The sequence below is a fragment of the Ambystoma mexicanum genome, chromosome 1q (genome assembly GCF_040938575.1).
Source record: "Ambystoma mexicanum isolate Mex_15411 chromosome 1q, UKY_AmexF1_1, whole genome shotgun sequence".
Classification (NCBI taxonomy): domain Eukaryota; kingdom Metazoa; phylum Chordata; class Amphibia; order Caudata; family Ambystomatidae; genus Ambystoma; species Ambystoma mexicanum.
Genome location: NC_090922.1, coordinates 843,345,037 through 843,364,052, shown reverse-complemented (window position 1 = coordinate 843,364,052; position 19,016 = coordinate 843,345,037). Strand labels below are relative to the sequence as shown.

General features: G+C 41.6%; 1 protein-coding gene across 3 annotated transcripts in view; it reads left to right on the top strand.

Moving 5' to 3' along the window:
* AXDND1 (axonemal dynein light chain domain containing 1) overlaps nucleotides 1-19,016 on the top strand; it is an 871,721-nt gene that overhangs the window by 550,690 nt on the left and 302,015 nt on the right. For all 3 annotated transcript variants that reach the window (XM_069641478.1, XM_069641476.1, XM_069641477.1), the window contains one exon: nucleotides 5,805-5,880. In XM_069641478.1, the coding sequence (XP_069497579.1) occupies nucleotides 5,805-5,880 (76 nt within the window). The remainder of the gene's footprint in view (nucleotides 1-5,804; nucleotides 5,881-19,016) is intronic.

Here is a 19,016-nt window from a genome sequence, read left to right as displayed (position 1 = left end):
TTCTGATGTATTTATAGTGGCATTTTCTAAGAATTTCTGCTGCCATATTTTTTTTGCCTGGATGGTTTTTTGCCGTTGTTAGTTGCGAGGTCATGCTTGCTCCTGATTGATGGGAGATAATTTTTCTTATTTTATATCTATCATGGCCCTTTTTAAAATGTTGATTCTGTTTAGTATGTTCAGACTGTAGGTCGTTTGTTTCATCTAGACTGTAGGAAGACAGCATGTCAGAACATATACCATCTTATTGTATATCTTTTGTCTCACTGAAGGTGTTTCCATTTTTTATCATTTCATGCACAATCGAGTCTTGTGTGTCTAAGAGTTGCTTATTCAATTTGGTCATTGGCGTTCGTTCATTAGATACTTCTTTAGTTTGAGGGCTTTGGAATAAACTAGTAGGGTATTGAAGCACTTGATTAGTAGATATTGGTGCAATAGGATCCTTCATGCCTCCATTTGTTGTCAGGGAAGTACTTCTTTGGACGCTGTTGTTTACTTTATGAGTTATGAGTGTAGGGTTCCTGTGTCGCTGCATTGATACTGGATGGTGTTGGATCTGTCTCTGTCTCAAAGTGAATAATGACATCCTTTCTTGCGGTCTTATCACTAGCGTTCTTTTGGTCAGGTATCAGGTCGATGTCCTATAACGCTGTTTCATTTTGTCCACCGGTCTGTGAGAGCATTACGTGGGCATTGTTTTTAGGTTCCTGTTGGGTTTCTTTGAGGGCCGCTGTAATAGGTGCAAGAGAGCTGCCAATAGTGTTTTGCATTGATATCGCTGAAAGAATGTAATTGAGATTAGGCAGCGGCAGATCGCATTTAGAGTGAGACAATGGAGTAACTTTGTCCGCTTGCAGGAATGTTTGTGCAGAGACAGCTGTCAATCCCGAGCACGTGGGCCGTTGAGAGTCTGCGGGGTAGACGCTTTGAAGTGGAATAAAAACTCTGCCTCCAAACTTTTATCGTTTGAATGATCCCTTCTCCACAACATTTCTGTTGGGAATTGCTGGTATAGGATCATTTGGCATTGTTCCTGTGGTGGCAGTGTCCTGCGGGGTACTCCGAAGGTTATATATTTTGGACATTTTGAGTGGTTACTTGTTCTTTTATTTTCTCACCACGTTAACTCTTTAAAGATTCTTCTCTTTTAGCTGACACTAGTCATAAACGCTCTTCTGTTTATTTGGTGTCTCCTGGCGTGAGCAGGCACTGCGTCAGTTATCGGGTCAAAGGCATTAAGCCTGCAGTCCCCGAGTTTGACAGCTGACGTCTAGTTGTAGCGATCTGCTTCAGAGGAGTGATTAAGTAATCATTTATTTTCTCATCACATTGAGTCTTTAAAAGATTCTTCTCTTTTAGCTGACACTGGTCACCAGAGCTCTTGTGCCTATCTGGTGTCTCATGGGGTGAGCAGGCGGTACATCAGCTATTGGGTCAGAGGCATCAAGCCTGCAGTCCCCGAGGTTTACAGCTGGCGTCTAGTTATGAAGACTTAATTCAAAGAACTCTGAGACTGTGCTGACTGGAGCTGGTCCCAGGTGGTGTGAAATAGAAAGCTCTGTTAGAGGGGGAAATTATTATTGGGCTTGTTTTGTTGGTTCCACCCGAAAAGAGATTCAACGGTAAGCTAGCAACATTTGCTACACTGTAACATTGTGTGAGAGCAGGATGGCAGCAGTAGAAGAAAGAGGATTTGCTCGAAAGAAAAAGCAGTGGTTGTTAGGGAGTATTCTCATAAATGTGCTAATTCCCTCCACCTTAGAGACCCACAGCAACTTTGCTGGATTGTGAGGACTTGATTTTTTTACATGGAAAGAGTGTGAGCCTTTTTTCCCCACTCGTTCATGTATTTTGATGTGGGGTTTACTCTTGTGTTCTTTGATTATGGAGTTTTAGATAACTCCAGAGGCATCATATTTTCATGTGTGTTACACAGCACCCTCAGTGCAGTGACACAGGGATGTCTTTTTAGACCTCCAAAAGGTTTAAATACCTTCTCTGGGATAAACTACTGTTTCCAGAGAATGTAAGGTTAAATTGACTTTGCTAGTCTTTTTAAATTCCTAGACCCAACACACACTATCTTCCTATAGAGTGCTGGGGGGGTTACCTAGTATCCCCTTTGTCTAGAAACTCATGCAGCAGTCAAATGCTGCCCTTTCCTATCAAAATGGCTGGTGGCAGTGGTTTTACAACAAACTACCATGATTTTTCCTGACCGCGAACTCCGGTAGCTAAAAATCACAGGAGCCATGTTTTTCAAGATGGCGCCTTAAGCCCCTTTGTTTAAACAGGTCCCGGTTTTCTTTTTTCACCATTTCTTTTTGGAAAGGTCCTTCTAGAGTTTGTCTCTGCGTGCCAAACTAGGATTGGTCCCTTTGTTTCTATGCCTTTGGTGGGCTTCAGGACTGAAGACCGCCTCTCGCTCCTGAGTGCCTGGGGTGGGCAGGAAGTGAGGGAGGTGGCCGAAACTCCCTGTGCTTATTCTCCTAGGATACCCAAATGCACTCTGGCGTGATTGGCCTTGAAAGCAGAGTCGACCACTGGAACGAAAGAACCGAAGACGAGCTGGAAGAGGACGGCTGCTGCAACTCCTGGACCGTTGGTTTGCCTGGTGAAGCCCTGCTGCAGGTCCGAATCGCCAAGTTCATCTCGACAGAGAAGCCCCTTCAAGGACGACTTCTTCCTTTGAGCTGGTGGGACCAATCAACTCGTAAGCCACCTGGATACCATTCTCGGGGCTGGTTAGGTTTAACCAGGGGGGAAGGACACCAGCTAGTGTGCTTGACTACAGCTACTCGAACCGAAGATCTTCCATTTGCCAGCTTGTTTGACCAGTCCCCGTGCAGTGCAGGATTCCCCCAACGTCCTCCCTCTTGTCCCCACGACTAAGGCTCAGGAACAGTGAGATCTGCAGGAACTGCCAGAAACCAACATCTTCATCTGCATCTTGTCTTCATATTAAGGTACTGTACCAACCGGATTGAGAGAACTTATCTCTCGCCGTGAAAGTTTATGAAACTTTCCCAACTTGCAGACCTAATCAGCTTGTGACCCAACATATGATTCTTTTTCGTACAACTACTTCTGAGAACTTTGGCAAAGACTTTACCGTTTACTTCAAGAATTGCTTTTTCCTATCCAAGACACTAGCCCATTGACTTTTGGCCTAGGCTTATTGAACTTAATCGAGCCCTTTCGTGAACTAAAACTATTTGCACTGCCTAAGAAAGTATTTGTGATCTATTTTATTAACTTGTGCCTTTGTACTTCTATTTAAAGTGACTGAAATGCCATTTTGCTCCTATTTGAGGGGATCCTAATTTACTTAGAAAGTTATTGGTTTGGTACTGAAGTGTGTTTGTGTATGATATTAAGTTGCCTCCTTCTAGTGAATGTTTTCTAAATGACCTTGAGTGTAAGTGTCTACTTGAACCACTGTGATTGTAAGACCTCTGTGTAACATCCTTTTACTGCTCACATTCCCTCTTGAGATGAGCCTGGCTGCTCAGCTCGCTACCAAAAACTGTGTAGTTCAGACTTATACCAAAGGTTGGTTTTGCTTACACCTGTAGTCCTAATTGTATGTGGTGGTCCATGCTTGCAGTTCTGCCTAACACAGCTCTGTAAGTGATTCACTTCATAGCTTGTGTTAATATATCATGCTATCATTAAAAAAAAGCCTAATGACTATGCAGTTGCTCCACATATAATAATAGTGCAATTTAGGTATGTTTTTCCACAAAGTTATTAGCCACTTGGCTTACTTATGGAAACTTATTCTAAAGTCACTTTCACGGTGCCTCCAAGTATCAAAGACTGATGATGCTCCTTGCAATGTCCTTTTCTGTGAAGCCACTTCTGTTGGTGCAATCAGTATATGCAAATTAGGAGGTTTGTATATATTTTGCCCCACAGAGCTCTAATAGATGGGTTTCCTGTAGCGATAATGGTCCTGCTGTTTTTTGTTTGTTATGTGTTAAAATGTCATCTGCCACTAATGCTACCAAAAAAGTTGATTGGGCCGGTGCAAATGATACCGTATGGAATCGCACGCATTGCATTTGGGGGAAACTTAGCTGGACTTTTTTTGTGGCTCGGCCCCCCACCATTGCAATGCTGTATACTCCCCTGCCTGAAAGCTAATGATATATTTGCCATTTGTACATTTCCCCTGCTCTGGTAAAACATTCTATCCACACCAAGATATCAAGGTTGTTGTATTTGTAAAATCCTAAAATAAACAGATCCCCCTCATCTTAAATGGATTTTGTGATTGCTAAAAAATGCAAAATTGGTTGTTTAAAAAAACACTGCTGTTTTTGCAAAAACAACACAGAAAACAAAAGTTAAAAAAGCAATTTAAAATAAAATAAAGTTGCGCTAATAGGGGGAAGAGAGGAAGAGAGTGGTGGGCCAGACAGGAATCTTTTAAACCCTCTGGTAAGTACTCACAATGCCAGTTTCTGAGAACTTGGCTTATGAATGGCAAAACAACCCAATAAATGCAAATCTTTTTACACAGATCGAGCTACAGGATCTGGTTACCCCAGGACTTGCAACCCTATCCAATGGCAACCCAGGTGACCGAAAAGAAGAACAAATGGCCTTCCCAGGAAGGGGGACCTACTATACATTAGCAACATCAGCCAGATGGCCAACAGAAGGCATAGTAACACAACTAAGTGGATCCAGAAAGATCAGATCGAAAAATTGTTCAGCCAGTTAGCAGAAAAGGGTCCCATGATGGCAGCAACACTGGAGGTGATACGAGATGCCCCAAGCAAAGAACACATGTGGAGTAGTGCTGGCGATCACCCTTATGGATGATGGAGGTTTTCTAGATCTAGGCTGCACGACCAGAAGGACAGGATGGAAAGACGGCAGAAAAACAGACCAGAAATAATCACAGCATCGGACAGTCGATCCATCCAGTGAGAACGACAGATCTTGAATAGGATAAGGAGCAGCCCAGAATGGCATCCAGCTGTCAAGATACAAACAGAAACTAAGGTACAGGATACCGGGTCTAGCCAGTATGGTCAAACCTAGTCCTAAAAATCCAGCAGCGCAACTTTGTAGCAATAATCCTCCAGCAAGCAGATAAGTAAACCGGAATAATTCCAGCAGTCTTTCGGAATGGCTACAGTCTCCCATAGATATACTCATTGATTCATGGGCTGGCCTAAGCCAGCCCTCCAATCACTCAAAAGGTAGACACACAAAGATGATGCCAGACAGACAATAAGACAAACCTTATAAACCACCAAACAGTCTGGTGCACCTACACAGTTTGTGCATTCAGCTATCTAAGGCAAGTTGCCAGTCTAAACCATTTCAAACCACTACATAAATAATCACCCAAGGGACAAGGGTGGTTGCTTGAAAAGCCCCCCTGTCCTACGGGCTATAATGGACTACCATAGGACAATATGGTGAAAAGTGCTGCAGTTGCAGAGGGAATTCATTAGCAATCCTTCTGACCACAAACACCAGTCAGAGAAAACCAAAAACTAAAAATCAAAAACCTTAGGACAGTAGAATGCCTAAAAATGTCAGTTCTAACAATCACCAATTGATGACCATATTTGTATCTTCTTAAAGTTCCCTCCTGTTTCATACAGGTTGTCTATATCTTTTTCTCTCATATTTTCAAATGTCATGTCTTTTTTTCTCCTATTTTTCTATGGATGCACCCTCTCTTATTCATCTTTTTTCTTCCATTTCCCACTTTCTGTCTTCCATTTCTCACACCAATGTCTTATGTTCTCTAAAATGTGCTGTGTCTTCTTCTATACTAGTGTGAATTCAAGATTTCAAGGCGTTCCAGACTTTTTGATAGAAAATTTGCTGCAAGACCTCAAAAACTGGGCAAAGGTAAGATCAACAGTCTGATTAATCAACTTGCAGACTGAAAAGAAAGACTGGCCAAGAGAATCTCTCACATTCACAGTGTTGGGCTAGTTGACAGCACAAACACCTCTTAGAGTGGATAGACATCCCCAAGTAACGCTGAAATCAGTAGTAGCTCAACACTATGCAAAGACAAGAATTGAATATCCAAAGCAACAGTTCAATCCAAAAATCCTTTGAGCCAGTTCTCCTGGGCACAGCAACTTAGCAATTACATTCTAAAATATTCTACTTATTACACAGAATAAATTATATTTTGTTGAAAGAAAGGAATAACATACCTATCTCCTAACAGTATTTGACATTCATTCCACTGCAACCGTTCCATTGTCCCGCCTGGTAGCAGTAAGCTAACCCTTACTATCTGAGCCCCAACACATCATATGAAGACATAACCCCTTGTGTTATCAGATTGTACAGTTTCAATCCCCAACATCCACAAGCATGATTTATGATAAGCTTTGTTTTTGACGTAGCCTGAATGTAACATTACAATGAACATTGATAAGAAAGAAAATGGGCGTTAAGTGGATAGCCCAGAGGACAGGCATCCAGCACCCACTGGGACATCCACCACAAGACATAAGTCCTAGTATATGCATCCTAATTTTGGAGTGTTGCTAGGTGAATACAAGTACTCTGATCTAAAGGGCCAAAATCAGATGACCCTCAGACATATTAATCCCTTCCCTCACTGGACGCAAAAGTTAAAATCTAGTGCCTAAGATCTGCAATGTTGGTTCCAGTCATAAGATATTCATAGTGAGCATCTGCTGTTTTGAGGCTCTTGTTAGTTAGATACGTTGTTTGGTATTTTGTTACGTTATTGGTTTTATTATGCACTTTACACCAAAGGGTGGACAAGAATGATACAAATTGGTCCAAAACAAAAATTGAACAGATGATAAAACCAGACGTTAATAGCAACTGAGAAATGTCTATCCGCAGAGAGTGAAGACAGTAAATGGGCCTTAAACTTATTATGGAAAATGTAAAGTGAAGGTGCAGCTCAAATATCAGGGGGGAAGGTAATTCCAAGGTTTTGGAGCAAGAAGGGGAAAAGAGCAGATGTGAGATGGTGCACAGGTAGGTTTGGGACAGAGACAAGATGCAGGTGTTGAGATCGAAGGGAGCGGGAGGGGAATATAGTGAAATCATAGAACACCGGTAGGAGGGGGCTTGGCAATGGTAGCATTTAAAGAGAATTGCAACAAAGTGGAAATCAAGATGGTATTCAAAAGGAAGCAAGGAGATTAACAGAAGAGATGCAGTGATAGAATATCTGGGAAGTAAGGAAAAGAGAAGTCGAATTGAGGAGTGGAACAGAATGGAGGGGAGTAAGATAAGAAGAAGGAAACCCCACTAGGAGGGCAGACCAGTAATCAAGTCTGGGGAGAAAAGAAGTTTAAATAAGCTGTTTGGTGGTGCTAAAGCAAAGAAAAGGTCTATATGGTGTAGATTATAAAGATGATAGTGACAGATTCGGGCAGTTGTAGAGATATGGTGATAGAGAGATGTTACGAGTGTGAAAGAAAAAAGAATAAAGGCAGGAGGGAACAAAAGGCTTCAGGGACTGGGAAGGGGAAAAAGAGAATTTCAGCTTTGGATGGGATGAAGTAATGAAAGTGGGAAGACATCCAATACTGATAAGCAGAGAGGCAGGCAGAGACAGTAAAATGAAGAGAGTTTGAGAAAGAAGAGAAAGAGAAGAAGATCTGAGAGTCGTCAGCATAAAAGTGCCACAAAAGAACTGTCCGGCCTATGATGTTCATTGTTGCCTTCCTGCACACTTTCCTCACCCCCAGTCCTGTCTTCCAGATTTGTCTTTGAGGTCTACTTTGTTCCATGCATTTCCTTTGTAGTGTCTATGCACCACAGTGCCATATTAATGTTTTTTTCTCCTTCTCTCCTTCCCTTGAGTCACCACGGTCAGTTTTCTGGAGCATCTACTGCACTATTAATTTATGTGAGTGCATTAACATGATTGTTTTCTGCAGTGACATGAATCTGTGCCACTTTTCATCATGTAAGAGGTGTAATACAAATGAAAGCTGCATGACATTTTGCAAGTTGGATTCTTTCAATACCTACAACGGGTTAAATATCTTGCTTTTCCAAAGCATTTCACTCAAATAATCCTTGTAATGATAAACAGTTTGCCCCTGATCTCAAGGTCACCAGGCGGGCAATAGACTTAAATGGTCATTTATTTATGCTAGGAGTTCAGCAACCTAATTTGAGGATTCTGGGGTGTTCGTTCAATTAGGGCTTTCATTTCGGAGGACTTTGCGCCCTTTCCACAAAAATTTCTACCTCGACCGGAGTGCTTAGACTATCCTTGAAGAAGTTGTTCTTCAAGGTTTGTTTGTATGTCTTTCGCTTCCTGCTCTTCTGCCAAGCCAGCTAGACAAGGATTCTTACATTAGAACATATTTTGAAGGTTGGCCTCAGTGTCAGATCCATATTTTCACACGATGGAACATGAAGTGATGGCAGCCATAATGTAGTTGCCACATAAGATAGCTGGAATACATTTTTCCTTTCAGGCAATCAAAAAAAGATTGAGGACATTGATTCCAGTGTGCTTAATGCAGTGAGGAGCATACATAGCTTCAACAGAAAGGTTGGATCGCTGGAAACCCAAATCGGTGAGTTTGAAGGGACCTAGAAAGAGCTTAAGGCCTTCCAATAATGTGCTGCTGAGACAATGTATCATCTTGAAGGACATCTAGAGATGCTGGAATGATGCAGACCATTTCCAAGTGCTGGGCTTAGCTGCAGGGCTGGTGGGGACAACTTCAGGCTTTTCATGAAGGTATTTTTTAAACAAAGAAATTATGCATGGCTGTCCATGTAAAAGAAGAATTCACACTCCCTACAAGACATGAGGTGAATGTAACCATTTAAGGTGGCACAATCACTGCAGTACTAATGAACCCTGAAAATAGAGAAGCTGTGATCTTCTTAAGGCAGAAACCAGTAAAGGATGTGTGGCCCAAAAAGAAAACACAATTCTGTTGCTTCTAAAATTGAGCCAGTTAAATCCATTAGAAATATGTTAAAGCTGCTGGAGCTGCACGCCACGTTGTGCTCACTGGCCAAAATGGGGGCAGGATTTACATGTTTTCTCAAGTAAATGCTGCTGTGCATTTTAAGAGAAACTCAACTTTAAATCTTAAAGTTAGCAGATGAAATAGTAGACAAATCTGGTAGAGTTGTGAGGAGTGGGAGACTTTTAGCCCTATTTAGTGGCACGTATTTGTCATTGTGAATGATAGACTAAAAGATCAATGATAAGACATTAATCGAATTATCCACATCACGATTGGGCTTTTTAATCATATCCTTACTGTGTACAGCCTTTTGAACAGTGAAAGTTGATAGTTACTTTCCTAAGTCCTGTGTAATTAAAGACTTCTCAGTACACAGGCACTGTCCTCTCTTAGCCTTTGTCGTGCATTGCTTACATCTACTCCAACTGCTTCACTGCTAGACTTACGGTAATAAGAGTCAGGATCCTTATAGGTTTCATCATCAGTCTCATCCTTATCGTTAATGCAATTATCTACTTCTTCAATCACTTTTTCATTGTCAATACTAGGTCGAGAGTACAACCATTTTCGTAAACTTTACTGTTTGAGCAGTTTTCTCCTATTTATTTTTGTACTTTTCCTCTTTTGAAACCATTTTGACTAGAGGCGATGTCCTGATTAACCATAGTGTTTAATGCCGGTGCGGGTTCAATAACATCGACTGTTACTACGTCTTCGTGCACTTTTAGACAATTATTGGTGTTCTCCACTTGTTTGGTGGAATCATTCATTACTATCACTTCGAGCATTAAATGATCCCTACTCTGTTCAGAGTCTCGTTCTTACAATCTAAATGAGTTAAGGATGTTTCTGAGAAATGTTCTATAGCATATGTTATTAAACTTTGTACCTTTCATATTTTTTTGCTGCTTTGTATTTTCATTTTTTATATCTTTTCCATCAATTTGTGAATTTGGCAATCACTGAACCTATTTCTGAAATATTCTTATTGCCTAAATCATGATCTATAAAAGGTAAATTAGATCTATCTTCAATATGTATGTGTGGGGAATTTGTCATTGCATCATTACTTGATCTGGCGTCAGTCACATGGGTTTGGTTGTTATCAGTAATTCTGTTTGAATCAACCTCATAAGTGCTGCCTTCAATCTGTGGGTGTGCACTTGATACAAATGTATCATCTCTTGACTGTGATTGGTTGTTTACACCTGTTAACTTCAAATCATCCTTATGCATTCTATCGCCTGGTGAGTCAAATAGTCGAGGGGATTCACTTAACCTTATGGACTGATTGTCCAATGCACAAATCTCGTCCCCCAGACTCGTACAAACATCCATTGTAGACATGCTTACTTGTTTCTCGACTTCACTCAAAACAGGGCCTGACACATCTAAAGCCACAATTTGGTCCTCCCTTACTTCTACCATCATAGAGTAAGGAATAGAATGATTCATGGCCAAAGTTTGGCTATATAATATCATCTGTGCTTGTGGAAAGAGCATAGTTATTTTACCCTGTCCCTTGTTCACTGGATTTTCTTTCTCCTTTTGGATATATAAAATTACCTTGTTAGTTAATGGAGTATAGTCGTTACTTCTTAAATTGCTAACAATCCTAAAGATGTGGGGGATACTTCAGGGACCAAACTTAACCAATAAACTTCAAAATACCTCACTTTCTAAATACTCAAAAAACAGAAAGACAAAAAAAAAGAGAAGGTAACGGTCCACTAACAGTTAACTCACACCACTTTGTGAGCACTCTATGATAGAATAAAGTCCACAGAGAAGGCAGAATAGGTTCTACTTCAAACTGTCCGCAATCCAGACGAATAAGTAGATCTAAGTCATTGAACAGGAACCATTCAGAATTTGAAGAACACTATATATCCTGGAGAGGACGGAAGTCTGCTTATAAAAACACAACAAAGCAAAACACTCCATTCGTTTCAGAAACAACAAGGCACAGACATTGAAAATAAAGTTAAAATACTCCTTGTACTTGTTTCTGTTGCAGTGGTGGCAAGTTAACCGCGACCTTTATAGCCGTGCACGCCGTGGAGTCGGTATGGAGGTAACAGGATTCCTTCCACTTCATTTTCCACCAAATCCCCCTTAAGCCACTGTCCTTTCACAATGTCACGTGAAGTTCACTGATGCAGAGATCAGGTGTGGTATGGAATAGGCAGGGAGAAAAGGACGTGTTGCAGTATCAAAGTAGTTGGAATGAGAAATGCGTGATTTAAATCAAGTCAGCACATTTATGTTGTAAATCGGAGTACTCATGCTCCAAAACTCCAAACACCAAAACACTTCTGCACGCCCGCACTTCGCGCTGGCTGATGGTTAAATAGAACTTCCTCTGCAGCTAAAGGGGCAGAGATCCAAGCACAAATATAATCCAATAGCAGTGGAAAAACACGTCCTCTCCTTGCAACACCAAAACACTTTGGCCACACCTCACACCCACGCTGGCTGATGGTTGAGTAGTACTTCCTCTGCAGATAAAGGGGCAACGATCCAAGCACAAATACAATCCAATGACAGTGGGAAAACAGGTATTATCCTCGCAACACCAAAACACTTCTGCCCGCACTTCAGGCCTGTGCTTCGCGCTGGCTGATGGTATAATGGAACATCCTCTGCAGTTAAAGAGGCAGCGATCCAAGTACAAATACAAACCAATGACAGTGGAAAAACACGTCCTCTCCTCACAACACCAAAACCCTTCTGCCCGCACTTCACACACTTAACTGTTTTTGTAGTTGCAGAGCAAAACATAAAAACCATAGAGGCTTGCCAGTTTTGGTAAGATACACAATGCCTTTACCTTGTACTTACTGCTCATGAAAACACACATGATATCACAGATGGCATTACAAAGGGTATCATCAGTGGCATCACTAATGACGTCATGAGTCTCTATCTCACTATGCAGGAGCCTTCCTGAGAAAGAGGTATCAAATGAATTACTATGGCAAAACACAGACATTGTTACATTTTTAGAAGGGATGCTTTTTAACAGTAAGTAACAGCTTGTTATCCACCATGACATTGGGCCTCATTACACGGATGGCGGTGGACCAAGGTGCTATTAGGTAAAATACCGGCACCGCCTTGGTGGAAAGGGGAATTACTGCCCTATTCCAAGGTTGGTGGGGCGGTAACTCCCACTTCCCCCATTGCCCTTCCCCATTCCCATTTTTGCCCCATAGGGCATAATGGGAATGGGGAAGGTGCTAATTACGGCACCGCAACTTGCGGTACTGTAATTAGCTCCCTGGTCCCTTTGCAGGTTGGTTTTTAACGCCTGCAAAAAGCAGGCGTTAAAGTCTCCAACCCGCAAAGGGACTTAGTAGTAAGGTGGTAAGGGTTAACGGTCACCGGTACCATTAACGGTGACCGTTAACCCTTACACCGTCCGTGTAATGAGGCCCATTGTCTCGCTGTATACTAATATACTGCAGATGTCAAACATAGACATTAACAAATTCCTCTATGAAGAACAACATATGGATTTTACATCTAGCTAGGGAGATGTTATTAGATGTTGCTCAGAAATGACATTAAGAACCCATTTTCTTTTAATTTGAAGATTAGTTCTTCCATCAGGTGGAATGCACTGCTATGGGATCAAACATTGCTCCCACTGTGGCTAACCTATGCAACAACTTTGACCTACCCATTACATACACTTGACGGTGCAGGAGAAAATACCCTTAATACGGCGCAAACCGGATGTGTCAGAGGAGGCGGACAGTCAACGCTGTTTGGGTAAGTACCTCCTCAAGTCTGTTGATCTGTTAGGAGTTTTTTCTCCTTAGGGAGGTTCCGGGTGTTACTCCTGACAAATCGATTCGCTGAACTCATATTATACGAGATCTTTAAGCAAACATAGATTCAATTATCTTTTGTGGATTTCTGGCTTAGTTTATATGCTGAACAGTGTGGAAATACTGACCAAGGATAGAGTTGAACTCTTATTGTAATGTAATGGCTTCCCAGACCAGCAAAGAGCCTCCGAGAAGAGAACAGGCAACTAGCCTGTTCAATGAGACTCTACCACCCATTGGGGAAAAGGACAGAGTGGGAGTTGATGTCACGGTGCTTGCCCCCAGACATCAGGAACAGACCAACCTGCCCAGGGTACTGGCACTCATGGGGACCTTTAAGGCCCCAAAGGATTCGCTAAGGGCTTCCTGGACTCAGTCCTGGCGCCGCTGGCGCCAGGCTCATGCTGCCCTCACAAGCAAGGCAGGATTCAAAAGAAGAGAACCACGTGCAGACCAGTCTGAGGCAGGCTGAAGGGACTACTTTACCTGGGAACTATTTCTATGGTGTGGTTGGATGGACTACTTTACCTGTGAACTACTTCTTAAAGGCTATATAAACCACGCCCTCCGAACAGAACACGCTCTGTGTTATTCTGCACTCCTGCAGCGTAACGCTCACTGTGTCGGCTAACTTCAGGCCAGTCTTCAGCCACGCCTGTCCAGTTTTTTCACGAGCTGCCTGCAAAGGAAGGAAGAGAGAGGAGAAAACAGAACAAGGCTCTTACCTGATGCTCCATCTCGATCGCTCTGGAGTCTCTGCTTCTGCTGGGATGAAAAGGAAAAAACACCTTGTTAGCCGCGCAGACCACGTAAACTACATCGCTATCCTGCGCAAAGCTAATACTTACCAGAAGGCTGCTCACCCCAGCGATCCATCGAAGCACCATCACTCGATCGCCGCTCCGGAGCTGCCTCACTTGTTGAACGCAAAAGAAGACATCAGGATAGCTGCGCAATGGGGAAAGCCTTCATTTAGACATTTAAATCTTACGCAGCACTACTACTCAGCTGAAGGTTGCATTTCCTAGCGGTCCCGCAAGACATCACCACGCGATCTCCATCCCAGAGATACCGCACCTGCAGAATACAGAGGAACAGCAGGTTAGTTGCGCAGAAGAATAATAACGTATGTAAAGACTTTATCGCATAACGCTGGCGCGAACTTACCTTGGAATCCAGCTTAACATTCCTGGGGAGGAGTCCGCTTCAGTTTTATGCTCCTAGGGGAACCTGTAAGGAAGAAGCACAGGAGTGAACTTTTGGCAACTTGAACTCTTAAGCAATCCATACCATTGGTATAAAGACTTACCCCCGTTGAGTCATAGTTGTCTGGAACTCTGCAGGATCAGTGAAATAACTAGATCCTCGAACTACAACGCACCCCGGCATACAGTCGCAGGATGGAGAGTCCGCCATTCATAACACTAAGTTGAGACATAGCAGAGGGGTGCACAAGGAGGCCACGGGAGGCGGGAGTTGGCCCTCCTCCTTACGGTTGGGTAACATTTCATTTAACCTTTTAGGCAAACCTGTTTTCGTGACGGAAGGGGGAATCAGAGGGGGCACGAGGAGCCATTCAACATTGGACCGTCCAGTTACGTTCGGCGCCCCTGTGGAGATCAGGTGAGCGTAACAGTTGAGAAGTCAAGGGACAACAATGAAATATCCCTACTAAAAGAACTTGAAAAAGTATGCACGAAAGAAATTAGCAAATGGTAGGAGGAACACTCCTTACAAAACTACCGTGAAGTGGGAAGGATCCCCCGGGGGTTTGAGAATCCTTACAATACCGTCCTTTGATGAGCAAGACCCAATAATGTTAAGAGATTGGGGGCATGCCACTGACCATTGCTCTAACACATTTTTAAAATTACTTGTAAAATATGCAGGAAGTGACCACACAAAAACTTTAACACAAATAGCGGAACTAGAAGAAAAAATGAAGGGGGTCAAAGAAAGTGAGGAGGGAAAGAAACTTCAGGCAAGAATTGAAGCAAGTTTGCTAACATATGAGGAGGAAATCAAATTGAGAAAACAGTGCAAATTTCGGAGGGACAAAGGTGATTACGTACAAGTCTGAGTATATACATTTACACATTGGTTCGACCACATGAGATAGAAAGTAAAACAATTACAAAAAGCACCCTTGGCTCAAAGTGAAGATAATCAACAATCAACAGCCTCAACCTCTGAATCGGACATCACTGAGAATGAAGAAGAAGAACCAATTGTTTGCCTTAATATTTTAGAGGAAATGAGGCTGCTATGCCAAGACGGACGCACAAAAAAAACACGAGGAGGCAGCTCCAACTCAAGAGAATGAGGGAGAGGGGGAAGAAAAAACGAGGAGGGGCTAGGGGGCAACACATTTAAACAGCAACCCCCCCCACACAGATTATTGCACTCTGGCAAATGAATGATATTGTCAAGAAAGCTATGAACAAACAGCAAATCATTAATATATCTGACTATGTCCTAACAAATGAAGAAACCAAGATACTAAAACTGGGCCTTAATTTCTGCCCTTTAGCAGATTTTTACTATGTACAGAGTAGATTAGATTTGGATAACTTCGTGAGAAAATTATGTCTCAAGAAATTCTTTGCCACTACAACTTATAAGAAAAAACCTAAACCACTATTGGAGGGGCGAACAGATGTCATAATAGCTGACATGGAAACATTGAGAACCCTTGCCAGCTTAGAAAATGAGACTAATATGGACAATTCTGAACATCTTTCCAACCTTGATGGATTAGGAATAAATACAGACTGGCCATCCACAAGCAAACTAAAATGTAAGTCCAAATTCAACCCTCAGAGTGTCCAGAACTGTCATATAGAAGCATTATCTTATGTTGTCATTGATGATCTAAAAAAAATGAAATAAGAAAAATAAAACGACAACCAAAAAGCAACCTGTCCAATAAACAGAAAGAAGTACTATCAGACATAGCAAAATTGGACAAATATATAATAAAACCAGCTGATAAAGGTTGTAATATCGTCATTCAGTACAAAAAGGACTACATTAGAGAGGCTTATAAACAATAAAATGAAGTTAATTGTTATGAAAGACTCACTGCGAATCACATCAAAGAACTGGGTCTTTTTGAAAAAATGGCAGGATGCTGCCATTTTCGAAGAAGCAATGGTTACATTTCTATACACAAAACAATCTTTCATGCCTACTATCTACTTTCTCTCCAAGGTTCACAAGAACCGAATACGCGAACCTTATGATGGGCCACTGGAAAAAATCTACAGTTTGGTCAGAGGAAAACAAAAAATAAACTGAAAACATAGTTTTGTGGCTATGCTACATAGATGATTTATTTATTATTTGGAAAGGTATCATACAATCATGGAGTGAATTTGTGAAGATGCTTAATATCAACAATCATAATCTCAAGTTCACGGAACAACACAGTCGACAGTCCATTGTATTTTTGGATGTTCAAGTTAAAATTGTTGGACAAAAAATAGGGTGTGAATTATACAGGAAAGTTACAGGGGCCAACATCCCTCTTCATGCCAAAAGCGCTCATCCAAAAAATCTCCTATGGAGCATCCCATATGGAGAATTTATCAGAATAAGAAGAAATTGTAGCGAAATTGCCGACTTTGACCTAGCCTGCCAAGTCACGATCCAAAACTTTTTTCAGCAATAATACCCGAGGAGGGTGATTGAGCGATCATACCTAAAAGTACGGGACATGGACAGACATAAATGATCGACAGTTCAGAAACCAGATTCACAAAGTATGGAAGAGGACACCACTATTAGGCTTTACCATTCCCGAACCATTAAACAAATTGAAAACAAATACTGGAAGGTACTAAAGGCTGGTAAAGACTTAGCCAGAACTCTGAATGATCATCCAGATATTACCTTCCGAAATAGTGTCTCCATAAAAGACACATTTGTGAACAGTTACATGGTTCCTGATAAAATTGGTGCAAGTGCCAATTGGCTTTCCACTGGTGGAAATGGCTTTTCCAAGTGTAGTAGATGTAAGCTATGCCAATATGCACAGAACTGTAAAACCTACATCCATCCCATTCTAAAATATCCTATTCAGATCATGAGCAGAATTACACGTGGATTAGAGCTTGTTGTCTATGTCCCGACTTGTCCTTGCCTTAAATGGTATGTTAGGAGAACAAAATGCAAACTTAAGGTGCGTATATTACAACACATAAGAGCTATTCTTAACAAAGACTGCGCATATCCGATGGCGAAACACTTCTCAGAATTCCATGATGGAAACCCCAAAAGTTTAACATTCTTTGGTATACACAAGGTAACTGTTGGGCCTAGAGTTGGAAATGCAGAACGCTCACTTCGATGTGAAGAAACCAGATTCATCATTGATTTTGTAAAAGCATTCAGAAAATGGAATCACAATGTTTAAAATCTATACTCGACTTGCCAATCGCTACCCCTTTTGAGTATATTTACTTTGAGCTTTTGCTAAACTCCATTATTAGTAACATTCTGATTAGTAAGCTTTTTTCTTCTTTTGTTGTTTTTTCTCAAAATGTATATAATAATTTCAAATATATCAACTATACAATGACCAGAAATTCAATAAAATACGCTTCTCATCACATAACGTTACATAGATAAACATGTTAAGACCAATTCAGTACACCAGGAACCACTGTAACACTTCAGACAACATAAATTACCCCTCCCATGTAGATTTACCCAATCATAAATCCTTTGCACACAATGCAACACCACTAAACAAATGGTAAGCTTAACCTTTTATTAAGGCTGAATCAAGCTCTACCAGGCATTCTACTAGAACGGAATGCCAGACTTTGTCAGAATGTGTTGGTTGCATGCCAGTCTATTTACAGTTGCAAACTTTTCACTGAAGTTCAGATTTGGTTCACTCGATTTTCTTGCCCCGTCGATGCATACATCTGTAGCAAGCTAACAATTAGTCTTTAAAAAAAATGTATGACAATTATAGGGAGCAAAAACAAATCCCAAAGTTGCCCTTGGAAAAACCATGTGTTCTCGCTGTGCCCGATTAGAGCTGTATATTTCAGTGCAAATTCAGAACAGATGTATGTTCGATCATGAATGTTCAGATTCGCTCTCATCACCATATCAGACATTGGGCCTCATTATGAGGTTGCTGGTAGTACCGGCAGCCAACCTGCAACCTCGCCTTACTGTTTCCGCCGCCTGACATCCTGGTGCTACCGGGATATCACAGGTGGTGGAGGAGCAATAAGTCCCCAATCCCGTGGAGTCCCATCAGACTCCATCGGAATGAGAACCCTGAAGTTAGGAACGGTTCCAGTGCTTCAGTGAAAAACCTGCCGGTAGGGGCTTGAACTGCCGGCAGGTCAGGCCTGGCCCGCCCCGCCAGTAGTTTAGAGCCCCTACCAGCAGACTCGAAGTGAGCCGGTCCGCAATGGGTGCCGGTAACGTTGTTATTTATGGACCAGCACACTTGTAATGAGGCCCCCTGTCATTAAAAAACAGTATTTATTGAGTAAAGCAATATTAATACATGAGTCTATTGTGGCCAATGCATTTCAGACTTAGTCAGTTGTCAGGGCTAGACCTCAGTGTGACTCGATCCTAGAGTCTACTGCGCTTCACGTGTTGGGCTTAGAGCCAATATACTTATGCTGTCTCCCTTTCATTTTCAGTCTACTCAGAATGAGTTGGAGTGCTGATTGACAAAGGCAAAGGAGCAAACCATAGTGAACCTTGCAGTCAAGAGCTTGGCCTCTTGAGTATCTATGTTACTATTGTCCTAGAGATACTGTTCTTAGCTTCCTGAGTGTTTATCCTTGTAAGTGGATACTCACCAAATAGCTCCACATGAAATTCAACTTGGTCCCCTCTAGAGAAGAAGTAGGAGGGTGAATGTCATGTCCTAAGCACTGACATGGCTGCATACTTTGTTGTTCAGTTGCTCTGTAAACGGTAATGTGAATCTTTGAATGTGTTTAGGAAATCTACCTTTTTAGTTCACTGTATTACTGATATGTCAGTTGACCCTTCATAATGTATGGACAGAATTTTGTAGAGGTAATAATGTAGGTTAGATACTCCATTTTATGAAACTGTGGTGCCAAATTGAGATGATATTTAATATATTAATTTGTTGTCTTACCATCCACAAAATATTTTAAACTGATATGTTCCTTTTATCGAAAATGGAGTGTTAATTAGTCATTATTTTAAA